We start from the raw sequence: 14,101 nt of genomic DNA on the forward strand, positions 1-14,101 counted from the left end.
CATAAAGCACACACATTCACTTCAGTATTGAATTTCCAGATCTAATATTTTATTTCATATGTATGTATATATGTTATATTTAAGTTATAGCCAATGTAAATAAGTATTGTGCTTTAGGTTTTACTCTGGTGTTTGTGTAGTATGTTTGCTCTGTGATGTTAAGTGGAGTCATTTAGGAACTTTTCCCTCAACTATTCAAAGAAAGGAAAGTCACATTGTTGCCTCCTTTGCTTTCCAAAGAATGTATTTAGTTCAATGATAGTTGAGACGTACTGTAAATAGACTGTAATTTTTGTCATAAACCATAATGTGAATGTTTTATTTAGTAAAATATAATGTACTTTATACTTACGTTATTTTAGAAAATACTGATAATAAGAAAAACAAAATTATCTTAAATATTCTTTTAAATGTTGAGAAATTGTAGTGATGAGAATAAGTAATGAAATAATTTTCCTTTTATTATGGTGAATACTCTTGGTTGCTAAATCATTTTTTGCCAACTTAAATTAACTTTTGCATTTTATTAATATTAGAAGTAAAAGCGTGTAAATTGAATTGAAATAAAGTTCTGAGTAACATGTTATGTAGTAGTACTTTATTTTATTTTTATTACTACTCAATTCTCTGGGCTTAACAGCTTGGCAATTTCCTAATAAATTACAGGGTATAATGAAGAGATAATCATTTTCCTTTACGTTGAATGGTTACAACAGTGGATTAACAATATGTAAAGTACTTAAGAAGAATTGTATATTATAATAGGAGGGAATATGAAATCTGAGTGTATTTGTGATGAACAGTAAAGTTAGGCAGTTTTGTAACAGTAAGTCTATATATTTTTCAAAGTTACTGAAATTACTTTATGTGTACATATTTTGTATTTTCAATTGTCAAGTAATTAATTGCCTATCACGTGCTCTTTTTATGGAAAGATAGTTTTTAAGAAAATTTTGTATACAAGTCCATTTAATTCATGAAAGGCATCCTAGAGATAGTCAGCCCAGGTTCAGAAATTTATGAAGTCTTTGATTCACTAAAAAAATATGTATTGAACGGTAAAGAATGCAAGGATTACAATGATTAGCTAAATATACACAATCCCTCCTACCATAGAGCATGGCATCAAGCTGGGAGAGAGAACATATTCCTGGGCTATTACAGTATGACATTCAATTACAGTACAGTATTACATGGTAGAGGCATTGTACTCAGTATGGAACAACAACAAAAAGAGATCTAAGTGGAAATTTAAATGATGAACAGGGATTATTCTAGTGAAGCAGCAGAGAAATGTATTCTAGGATACCAGAGTTAGAGATTTTTACTTTCTAATATTTACCGAAAATTATAGTATTAAATAAAAATACATGTGTATAAAATTACAAAAGCTGTTTTTGGAGTAGTCATGCATTTAAAGAATTATTTTAATTCTTTGTTATTTCATTTAAAAAAATAGTCACCTATACTAAGAATATGAACATTTACTATTGTAAATATTTTATATAATATTTACCTGTCTAATTCCCATCATAGTTGTTCTGTAAACATTGGGTGAATGGATTTTTAAAAACTTAATTCTGTTTTCTTTACCACCTCTTTTGTTTTTGAAAAATTTTAAATCATTACTTAACATCAGTAAAATATAGTAATGTCTGTGAAATAATTCCATCTTTATTTTCCTTTGAAAGGGATGATGATTTAAGACTGTCAATAACCAAAAAACATATGTAAGTTTGGATAGTGAAAAATCTGAATATCTTCATCATTTGAATTGACTGGCTTTCTCTAAACGCAGAAAGCTCATAGTTAGAGCTCTTAAATTAAGTAGTGGTATTTAGCTAAGTTTTTTACACCATTTGATTTTTACTTTATAAGTCTACCATTTATATCATCTTAATTACTTAAAAAGGTTTTTTTTTCTTTTTTTTACAAAACCCATCAATTGTTTTTACACATCTTTAGAATATGTTGCTTTGAAATTTTCTGTCAATATAAGCGGAGAAGATTAAACATGGCCTATGGGCTATTAGAATAGAAAAGGTTGGGCTAGTGTTTTGCTGAAGTTTATGTATACTATTTAAATACACCCTCACATAAACCAAATGTGCAAAATAAAACAAGATTGTCTCAATGTAAAGGAAAGCTGTGTTTCAATAAGTTTTGATAGTGCATTTTGTTAATGTTAGGGTCTGTCATTATCTTTTGTCTTGGTTATAAACACAGGATAACTTCAGGATTTCATGTCCAGAGGTTCATGTGTCTTTTGTTCACATGCTTACTCTATTCTTTTCAACTCTTACTCAGTGGGATTGTCATCCTTTGTAAGAAGAATCTTGGGTCAACATTCAGTAGAACTCTGTACTTGGAAAAGCTTCCATTTCATTTTGAAAAGAAAATTAGAATGCAGCTTAAGGAAATTACACATAATGGTTTCTTTTTTCATGAGTTGGTATAGTAGATATAGTGTGTAAAACTTAGTTAAGGGAAGAAAGACAACCCTGGGTGGTAGCAGGTGAGTGGATGCATGTACAAACCAATCTGTTTTCCAGACCTTAATAACTCTGACCCGAGGATAAAAATGATAATTCAGTGGCCATCAGGAGTTTCTCTTCCAATCACTATACTTCATTACTGGGTGACCTCTTTATTGCAAGTTTTACTGTGTTGTGACATCTACCAGCGGATATATCAGAAACAACTGTACTTACTCATATTTTTTAAAGAAGAACTGTTTTTGCTTTTTAAAATCTAGGTTAATGCATATTAGATACCTTTAATTAAATAATCTTAATGATTAAAATGTATTACCATTAAAGTAATTTTTTCTCAAAAAGTATTTGAATGTAATAGGGAGACCCATAATCAGTGGTATAGTACCACAATTAGATTCTCATGATTTAGTTTCTAAAATATATATGAAGAGAACAGTTAAATAAGTTCATCAAGAAACACAATATTGTAGGTTAGGTTGATTTTTTAACTATGGTAAAAAAAAAAAAAGAAAATGGAATTGTTGAGTTACAGTGTAAAATTAAATATTAAAAAATTTTAAAACTGCATTGTTTGTGAAATCAGGTTCTTTGACTACATCTTAATGGTCTTGTTTAAAATGTTTTTTAAACCAATGTCCTTTAATAGGAATGAAAGACAAATTGATGCCAATTGGTTATCTAATTTTGCTAGGTGAGTCTTAAATTGTAAACAAAAGTTTACAGGTCACTTCACAGAGTCAAAACCTAGGCATTTTATTGCTTTCTAATGAGCCATTAAGCTGAAGAAGAGGCAATTAAATAGGCAATTAATGTAGTACTGACTTGAGCTCTCTGATTTTAGGTTCTTCAGAAGACGATGAGGTCATTCAACCAGGTTTCATCAGCCCCAGGTTAGTCTTTTTTTTAAATTAAATATTTTATTTCATGTTTTAAAAAGATCACTGGAGGCATATGAGAAAACTTGTCTGCCCTCAGGAATTCTCCATTTTGGCAGAATGGGTAACAATTCTACTGTACTCCAGGCCACTTCATCTGTATACTGATACTCTGACCAGAACTGCATGGATGAGATTTTCTAATTAACTCCTTTTCCTCCTGATTTTAGCAGTATTGGATTTTGTGATTCCTTTTTCCATAACTCAGGGAAGATGGAGAATAGATATTTAAATACTTATGGAGCTGAGTGAAAAGTATTTGTGGTTTGTTCATTTTTGTAACTCCCATAGCACATACACACTCACAAATATTTGTTGAATGAATTTAAGAATAGAGACTTGGTGCTGTTTTCAAATAACTTACCATAGCATAAATAGCACAATATGTTAGACACTTTTCAGGGAATTAGGGAATTTCCCTGACCTAGGGAAGCTCTATTTATTTTGCTTTTCATGAACATGTATCAAGTTTGTTTCTCATTATACTGCAAAAATGAATCATTTGAACTTTTAACATTTTAAACCTAGACTTTTAAAAATATATATCCTTTCATTTATTTAGGTGTACTGTAAAAGCTGACTTTTGATATATAAATATTTTCTTATGTTACTGAAATTAACTGAAAATTTACCACACTGTTTTTTTCAGTAACAATTTTATTTGATGATAATATATTATCATCTCTGATGAATTTAATGTCTTGGCTCTACTCTTGACTAGTACTACTTTGAAAATACACTTAAGAGCTGTGAAATGACAAAATTTATGAGCATTAATAAGTACAAGTAAAAAGATGTTCTGTTATTAAACTTAAATATAGGATTATAGATAATGAGGAAAGTAGGGATCAGAAAGTTTAATGAGGAAGCCACTGATAGGCATTGCCATTTGACAAACACTTTACTTTTTCCTAGAATGAATCCTTTGACATAGAGAGGATGCTCTAATGGGTGTCATGAACAAGAAGATTCTGAAAAGTTGCTACAATATTTTAATCTACCATCTAGTTTCCCCTTACGATTGATTGTGGTTTTTCTCTAGGTGCAAGTTGGAGGCAGTGCAGAGACTTTTTTCTTTTCTGTTGGGAAATAATGTTAACACCAATGTGTTAAGTGACTGCAATAAAGTTTCATGTCTGTGTTTCCTTGTGATTAAAAAAGGGTTGGCTGGGGAGAGGTTCCACTTTCACCAAAAGAAAAGTTATTTCCAGTGATTATGTTTAAACTGAAAGACTTAAACATCAACTGGTCCAGTCTCCTCACTCACTTTGCAGATGAGGAAACTGAGGCCCACAGACACTTAATGATTAGCCCAGAGTCACTAGGTCATTAAATGGGACTAGAACTCTGGCCTCCAGTTTCTAGCTGGATGCCTTTTCTCCACATGTTTGCTTCCCACAGAGGCATCTTTAAAGCCTGAAGATTTCTTCTCACTTGTCTCCTCTTTTACTCCTGCACTGGTCTTTGCTTTCTCACTTTCCGTCTACCTGTCCCCTTCTCCCAGATAAACCCAAAGGGAAAATATTAAAAGAAATACCTGGGAAACAGACCACACTCTTATTTCAGTTGATATTTTCTTTTGATAAAATTAAGTTTTAAAGAATAAACTTTCATTCGTTGCTTTGGGAGGGGGGAAAGAATTGTATGTTTACATTATTTAGTGTCATTTCTACAGACTCAGAATAGTTACTGCAAAAAGATCTTTAAATTATGAAGCATACATGGTCAAGTAGTACAGGTGAAAAACGGACTCATTTTTCAAATAAAACATGAAATTTCCTTTTGTGCTATTCTGGGCAAAGTAATGTGATGCTTGCTAAATGATTTTTCTAAACTATTACTGTTCTAATTAAAATCATTTAAGAAAGTATTTGTTGAGCACAGTTCAGAAAATATTTGAGAAGAGTAATAAAATTTTTATTTTTCCTTTTCATTGGGGGAGAAGTATGTTAACAGAATAGGATGTTTTGCTATTCCAGTTTTTTAAAAAGAAACTTTCTACAAAATGGTGGGCTTAAGGTAATGCCCCTTTCTGAATTAATTCTGTTGCTCTAAATACTTTGCCAAAACAAAACTGACCAAAAAGAAGGAAACAATTGCAAATGCTTGTTTTTTTGAAATAAATGAAAGTGATTTGTCTGGAAAACTTAAAATTTATGCTGATCGGTTTCTGTATTTCCATAATTTTATTTAATTATACTATGGAAATGTGTTGATATATAAGGAAAAACTTTAAGAGCTTTTTACAGCTGTGTAAAACTTCTGAAATTGGAACAATTGTGTTAAGCCAAAGCATTTTGCGTCCAGATAAGGAAATTAAATGAGAACGGAATTTTGCTTTGTGGAAACAAAAACAAAATGCCTCCATATTCTGAAGTGCCTCTACTTTAAGACCAACGCGCCCAGCCGAGGACTCCTTTCATTTGACTCCGTATTGTAAGAATTTCAAGAAAGTTATTTGCCAGTCAAGTAGTTTACTGGAACGCGGTGGAGGGATCAGGGGCAGTTTGCCCGACGTGCGGGTCCGCAGCTTCTAGGCGGGAGACCTCGTGCCGCGGCCGGAGAGCGGGGTCCCTAAAGTCGCCCCCCGCCGCCCCTCCACCCCGTTCCCAGCCGACGGCTTTTCCTGATCCTCCAAAGGCGCACGGCGACGTTTTCGTGGCTTCCCGAAAGGACGGCGCCAGGGTCTGTCTGAAGACAGCTCCATTTTAGGCATGGCCTGGTGGGGGGGGTGGGGGAGGTGATGGTCATTTTCTCGGGTTCTCCTGGCCCTCCCCAGCTTGACTTCACTTTTCTTTGATTGCGGGGGCTCTGACATCTCGCAGATAAAGGGATCAAATTATAAATGATATATGTCAGGAAATGTAGTAAAAGTAGTAGATTGTGCCAAATGTTGCCTTCAGAGTGGTGAAGGCAAGGGTTTCTTTTGTTTGGTGTTCTTGGGGACGAAATGACAAATGGAGAAGTCCCTTAATTAGTAAGAAATCATCAGCCTTCTTTGGAACGGCTCGACTTTCCAGCGTGGAGGTGGTGATGTGCCGAATAAAGGGAAAGGTGCCTGGAGGGAAAGGGGAGAGGAAGTGGCGGGGCGGGAGGTGGAGGGAAAGGGCAGCTCCGCGGGCCTGGGGGTCTCGGCGCCCCGGCGCGGGCCGCGCGGAAGGGACGGGCGGCGGAGACCGCGGGGGCTGCAGCCCGGCCCGGCTGCGGGAGGAGGGCGCGGGTGGAGCCGCCGGTGCGGGGCCACGGCCCCTCCTCCGAGTTTAAGAAGAACCGAAGCATTGTTTCTGCTTTCATAGAAGTCACTCATTGCTTGTAGTTGCAACAACGACGGTGGGCTCCGGCCCCTCTTTCGGGTCTTTGCATTATACTGTTGGAATTAAAGAAAAAAAAACAACTGAGAAAATGTGTACTTCGTTTTTTAAATGGAGAAACCTTAGATTGCGATAACCAACGGGCGTATGATAGGTTATTTCCTTCATCCCCCTCCCCCCAGTGCGTTGACGAGTCTTTGTGGCTACTTGAACTCATTTTAAAGACATTTTGAAAGAACTATGATAAATCAAGCTACTAAAACATTTGGCTTTCACAAGTACAAAACATGCGTTTTGAGTCAAGCACAGGTCTTTCAGGCACCAAAAACAAGTAGGAAATGAGAAAAAAATTAAAACCAGAAGACTTCAGGAAGGTGACAAATTGGAAAGCATTCTAGGAGATTCATAGGACCATTTTATGTGAAAGAAGCACTCTGTGAGCTTAAAGAGATTATGGTCAGTTTTATAAAAGGATCTTAGGCTCAGAAGATTGGGGGCGGGGGGGGGGGGTGCAGAAAAGACGAATCTATTTAGAAGACAGTGCCATATCCCTGAAATGGTGAGTGGTCTTTTCTGTCTCCTTTCTTCACTTCTCTCCCTTCCAATTTCATTCCCTCCTACTCCCTCTATCCTTTCCTCTTCCTTTCTCTCCCCTACCCCCCAGGTATGTTAATGCATTTGCCTTAAATTCTTTGTGAATGAATGTTAGAGGATTTCTCAGAGTTCCCAGTTGGAAAAAGCCTTCTACACAACTTGAAAGGCTGATGTCCCTCTCAGGAAATGAATGAGTCGATAACCTCTGACACCAGTGACCAGTCCAGTGAACCCTACCTTAATTCCACTAATACTGGAGGCCCCCAATCAGGCAAGACTGTGAATCTCATAACCATCCCATACAATGTGGTTCAGTTATGGTATTTCACACTTTTCAAGTGTATACTGATAGGTTTGAATTTCAACAAATTTAGCAACCAACAAGAATTCAGAATCCACCTATATATTGTTTCTGATTTTATGATTAAGCTATTTTCTAATTAAAAACAAACTTACAGATAAAATATTTACCATAAATATATGTCAGTGACAAAACTATACTGGCCTGTGAATTTTATGTTAATTACTTTTACATAAATAGCACTTCCCCTCAATTTATAATACTTTTTCAGATTATCTTTCTCTGTTACTAGATGTTGATTTTTAAAAGTAATTCATTTAAAATATGAAAAAACATAACTTATTTTAAATTAGTTTTTCTATTTCATATTCTGTGAAATGTTTAACCTGGAACGCCTTCATTAAAGTTCCTTCATTATAGGTCAGTGTAGTCAGTCGATTCTACTATTAAAATAATGCCCAGTGAATGTTATGTTACCAATAATTTTTTTGAGAGCTTGGAGCTTTTGTTACTCTTGCAAAAGCATTTGGAGTTTTACACTTTTTTCCCTCCCTACCAGCTGGCACATGGTTATTTCCCCCAAAGTAAATAAAATGGAAAAGCTTTGCCCCATTTCTGAGAAACAACAAAAGAAATAAACGGAGCAAAAATCTTTACAAATTCATCAGTCTTGACTGACGCCTTTTTCCAGGAACAGCTGAAAATAACATATATTTAAATACATCCTTTTCAGATCTGAACCAATTAGTATAGATTTATATTTAGTTGTTTAATATGGTGAGGAGGTGTAATTAGGTGCATTATGTGGGTTTCCAAAGCTTTTAGATTCAGAATCTCTACATTTTAGCTTGTGTGAAACAGTGTTAGAGTGAAACAGAGTTAGGAGTGTGGACATGTTTGAGAGACGGGGAGGGGGATTGCGGGCATGGTGGGGGAGGGTCGACTCCGTGGCTTTGCCGAAGGGAAGTGGTATCTGTAGTTTCTCCGTAAACTGCTTGTTTAAGAAAATAGGGGGTGGGGTGGGGGAAACAGTGGTGGTGCGTTTTAATGTTTCGAAAACGGGTGATATTTTACATGTTCAAGGAAATAAAGCATTTCCAGTTGATCTATAATATTTATTGTAGTCGATGAGGGCGGTAATATTGGCGTCAGCATCTAGTAATCAACAAATCGTTCGAACCAATTTGAAAGGTAAAGGGTAAGCATTTTGAAACTGGGGGCGGCCCAGGGAAGGGACGCTGGGAACCGAATCTGTTATTAAATTTTCGTTCATTCAAGCCTTCTGTCCACTGGTAGTGGACTTTTGAAAGGTCAGGGTCCAGTCTACACGAGACGAATTTACCTTTCTTCTCCCACTTGCCCCTCTTTCCTCGCCCCTCCCCCCGCCCGCGCCCGCTTTTTTCTCCCCCACCTCTTTCTCTGGCTCTGCAGCCGCCTGTGCTGGCGGCTCCTCTTCACCTCCCCTGCCTGGCGCTCCCCTCCCCCTCCCTGCCCTGCGTCGTCTTGCTCTTGGGGAACAATCGCCACTGATTGAGGTTCACTCCATGTTAGGCTGGAAAACTGGGCTGTTATTTAGGAAGTCATTAATCACATCTCCTCCCCCGGAAAGAGATGGCGGAGAAACCTGTGAAGTACAATTCCTTACCAGCCCCCTCCAAAATGTTCCGAAGTGATAAACCCAAACACAATTTGACTGCATGAAGGTGATAGCGATTTTCCGGTAGGATTTTATTTTAAATTAAAAAAAATTTCAGGGCACCATCAGGTAATTGTGTGCTTTTGTCTTATTGTAGGTGTATGTTACCATTATCTGAAGTTTCATGGAGATGTAATTAGGTTTAATTAGATCTTTGGTAAATTATATATTTTTCTCTTTAAGAATTGAATTAAATGTGAAATGTGCGTCCTAAGTAGGGTTACTGTTATCGAGCAGCTGAATTCTTAGGGGAAAAAAATCGAAAACTCAGTTGCTTTATTTAAACGGCTTTTTCCCCCTAAATGAGATTACTTAGACAGGCTTGTGTGTAAGGCACGCGTGTGCACATATATGACTGTGCCGTTTTTCTAAATCGACGATTCACAAGGACCTTCCATTGTGTTTAAATAAAAGCACAAAATCAGCATTCTGATTTATCGTAAAGAAGCGTCCCAAATTGTCTTTAAGATAACATGTTTGAGTTTTTCGTGTTCATTCATAAATTATTTTGATGTCAGCATAGATGAAATGGCGATTGGTTATCTCTTCCTCTCGCCAGCCCCTTAAGGATCCGAGGTGAAATTAGTAGCAAGAAAGCATGTAATTGACAAAGTCACGTGTGCTCAGGGGGCCAGAAACTGGAGAGAGAAGAGAAAAAAATCAAAAGAGGGAAAGCACATTAGACCATGCGAGCTAAATTTGTGATCGCACAAAATCAAGATGTTAGATTGATGCAGAAGATCACTCCGTTCCAAAGGGAAAGTTTTCATCTCACGAGTTTGGAGCAGAGGGCCCGTGGGGCAACATGGCCGAAGGTTAATTTTCTTTTCTATTGTTTTACTGTGATTTTCTCTCTTCCTTTCTCTCCCTTCTCCCTCTCTCTCACCCTTCTTTGCCCGTCCCCCCTTCCCCTTTTACCCCAATACTGGGCATCCCCCCCACCCCCCATCGCGCTATGGGGCTTTCTGCAACCTATTGTTATAGATCTCCAAAAATGTTTTGTACCGCCCACACTGATTCACAACTTGAAAAGCTTTCAGGGGGCTATTGTTTGAATTGTTTGAGTGTGATTAAGCGCAGTTTCAGTTAGTGAGCCCAAGAAAACTTTTATACACCTGCCCCCTCCCCCATTCCACCCCAACTTTAATTGAAAGTTATTGGGGGGGAGGGGAATGTACATTGCAAATAACCCTGGATTCACTGCTGCCGCATGTGCATTACTAGTTCTAACCATCTTCACGGTTTCTCTTTCCTCCTCGTGCCCGCCGGAGAGAATAGTTTCGCTGAAAAATTCTCTTTGTAAATGGGATCAGTGTTAAATCAGCAATATGCAAGTAAAGTATCGCATGCTGTACTGTAATATGTGGCTGAAAAGCGGAGTTAAGTGAAAAAGTACACGTATGTACAGAAACGTGGAAGTTACTGTGATCGATAGAACAGTGTGGCTTCCCCCTCCCCCGCTTTCCCTTTTAACCCTTTAATATTTTAATGTTTTAAATATTTTCTGTGGAAGAGAAGAAGGAATCCACCGTTTAGTAGCGTTTTTTTTCTATTTCCTCTCCCCCACCCCCCCAAGGAGTTTTTTTCTCTTTCAGTGAACAGTATAGAAATACGAACTAACTGACTTTTTTTGTCCTGTTCTACTCAGGCGGGGCAAGCAAAGGTGGTGGCGAAGAGCCCGGGAAGCTGGCGGAGCAGGCAGAGGAGGAATCCCAGGTTTTGCACGGAACTGGCCACTGTAAGTGGTTCAATGTGCGAATGGGATTTGGATTCATCTCCATGATAAGCCGAGAGGGAAGACCCTTGGATATTCCAGTCGATGTATTTGTACACCAAGTAAGCCAAACTTTTTTGTTCCGCCTCTTCACCTTTTTCCATGTGGAGGAGCTGATCACTTTTGTCAATGGACCTAGAATAGTGTGTTCTTAGGTAGATTGAAAGACAAAATTTTCCTTACAATCACAAGTTAATCCAGATTTCAGGGTACGTGTATGGGCCCGTTCCTAGGTATCTTTTTCCAGGTATCTTTTCCTAAACAAATGAAATCTTTGAAATTTCACTGCTTGGGTGCTGGGTCACTTTATTAGCAAGTTCCGCTCTTCATTCGACAGCAATTTCGCACAGCGAAATTGCGGTAGTGTAGCTTCCGGTGTTGTCGGTTACAATGTACTCTGTCCCATAAGCCTGGTGAATGAGTGGGAAGATGAATGAAGAAACAGTGATCATTTTAAGATAAAAAAAAAAAAACCCACAAAACACCAATTTGCTGTTGTAAGAACTCTGTAAGTCCCCTTATTTTAGACGTCTCTAGTCACAGTAGCTTCCCCTATTATTTCATCTCTGCCTGCCTGGTAGTCATTTGTAGATTCAAATCAAAATAATTTGATTTCACAGTAAAAAAAAAAAAAAAGAACACTGTTGGCCTAGTATGGATTTGAAGAAATGCAAGAAAGGATGCTTGGTAATCAAACATTTTAGAAATATGCCCCTGTAGGGCATAGGTCCAAGGATACTGTCTCTTTAAGAGACTGAACTCAAAAAAACATGTGGCCAGAGGCGGCTCTAGTTTGTGTGTTTAAAATGTGTTACTCTGCTACTTGGGGTAAATTTCCACCATTGCTTATATTGTGTTGTAATTTTTTAAGATGCTTAAATACAGAACATAATGTCATTGCTTCTCATTTTCAAAATTTTACCCAGAAACAAGCATATTAATACCTCTTCCCCTTTCACTCCTCTCTATTGCTTAATCTCTTTGTAGTGAAAAAGATATTTACAGTTTGCACACTTGATTATTTCATCAAAAGAAGTTAAAGAAATATAAATTCTCTGTAATAAATTCTTAGGTAAGAGTAAAAGGATTTAAGACTAAAGTTTGTTTTGGTTTGACATCTGAGTTAAAAAGAATGGAGTGAATGGCTATCACTACTGCAGGTTGACTGACGCAGATACGTGTAGGAAATACTTAGTATATTTGCCTGAAGATTATATACTTTATTTGATACCATGTTGTATGTTCCTGGTAATATTTACAACCTCCTTTCCCCCCTAAGGAATATCATCTTCCAATTAAGTATATAAACAGTAGAAACACATGAAACCATTCTGTTTTGATCTGTTGTCCTGTGGTGCTTGGTAGCTTCCTGACCTTGCTGTGTGGTGTGTGTTTTCCTTTCCTAAAGGCCTGGCCATCATTATTGGCTGTTTACACGTGGAAGGATCAGCATAATCTGTGAATTGAAACAGGTTTAAATACGTAAATAGAAGTCCACAGACAGGCTACTGGATTTTATGCCTCCTACTTTATATTGCAAAATGAAGCCACATTTTCTGCTTTTTTCCTCCCTAAACAGAACAACTGAAATCATTGACAAATCCATTTTCTCTCAGGCTCTGGCTTTCCCCCCTTTGAACCTTCTTTAGGTTGTTAAATTGTTCTTTACGATCTCATAAATTTGTTTTATAGATGAATGAAAAAAAATAGCCTTTTTCTTCTTTGTCTGATCACACCTTGTTATAATTTGGTTTTCTATGTTTACCTTTTAATATATTCAAATATTAAACATTTTGTTAACCAGTATTAATTCTAGAACCACAAGACATCTAAATTTAAGCTATTTAATGGTTATATGTAGATAAATATTCCTATGTCCACTGAATTAAGAAATAGTGTATTGCTGGAAAAGTTTATTTATAGATAACAAACACTTTCTAGAGTACAAACATTAATTAATATTAGACTTGCTTTAATCTTCTGTTACATATCTTCTATTTACTAAAAGAACAGCATTAAAATGATGTATGTGATAAAAATTTTCTGAAAATATATATGTTTGTATTGTTGAGAAGACTATGTCAAGATACATTCTTAGGAAGAAGTATGTAAAAAGTCAATAAAACTTAAATATTAGCATTTTTGTGATGTAAAAAAACAGGGCAGTGATAATCTTTAAAATTAGAAAGTGACATTTTAGGGGATTTTTTTGATAGTTATAGTATGTATTTGTTTTTTGAAGTATGTCTCAGTCTTTTTCAGGGAAAAATCACTTAGGTATCAGTTGCTTTATTTTTTTGTTTCTTGACTTTGATGCCTAGGTAAAGGGGTTTCTGTCTTATATTGGGACTATATAAATTGCATATAAATTATATGAATAATTGTTTTGAAGAAGGGAAGAATCCTATGGATTTTAGCTAAGCAACTACAAGTAACAATTAGATGGTCATGAATGATGTGTGCAGGTATCATGTGAGCATCACTTAACACTATCAGGTTGCAATTCAGGACCATTTTGTAAAAGCTTTTACAACATTTTTATTATTTTAGCTGCCATTTTTACTGTATGAGCATTTTGAAAGCATACTAGGTTTTGTGTATAATTGTAAATTAGATTTTTTCCCCATTGTGTCTATATGCTATTTTGTTATTAAAGAATAGGCATTGTAGATAACTAGGAATTTTAAATGTTCAACTGGACTAATATCTAGTTGTTATTTTAAATATATGAAATAGTGGTTTTTTTTTTGAGTGTTCAGAAGTACATGTGCCATTGATTTTTTTGAAATTATTCTGAAACACGTTTTCAATAGTATATATTTGGGGAAATAAAAAAATAAATAATTTTGGTTTCTTTAAAATAATATTTAAAAATTCATGCCAAGGTACCCAGGATATTTTTTTCTGTTTTAAAAATATTGACTGCAAAGAAATGAGCATCAAAAAAAATTCAGTTGCAATGAAATGAAGAGAAGATGTGTGTGTGTGTTTTTAA

At 36.2% G+C, this 14,101-nt stretch overlaps 1 protein-coding gene across 5 annotated transcripts in view; it reads left to right on the forward strand.

Moving 5' to 3' along the window:
* Positions 1-14,101, forward strand: part of LIN28B (lin-28 homolog B) — a 151,247-nt gene that overhangs the window by 17,737 nt on the left and 119,409 nt on the right. For all 5 annotated transcript variants that reach the window (XM_070223617.1, XM_023650862.2, XM_070223620.1 and 2 more), the window contains 2 exons: positions 3,337-3,385; positions 10,981-11,168. In XM_070223617.1, coding sequence (XP_070079718.1) covers positions 3,352-3,385; positions 10,981-11,168 — 222 coding nt within the window. In that variant the 5' untranslated portion in view covers positions 3,337-3,351. The remainder of the gene's footprint in view (positions 1-3,336; positions 3,386-10,980; positions 11,169-14,101) is intronic.

The sequence above is a fragment of the Equus caballus genome, chromosome 10 (assembly GCF_041296265.1).
Source record: "Equus caballus isolate H_3958 breed thoroughbred chromosome 10, TB-T2T, whole genome shotgun sequence".
Taxonomy (NCBI): Eukaryota; Metazoa; Chordata; class Mammalia; order Perissodactyla; family Equidae; genus Equus; species Equus caballus.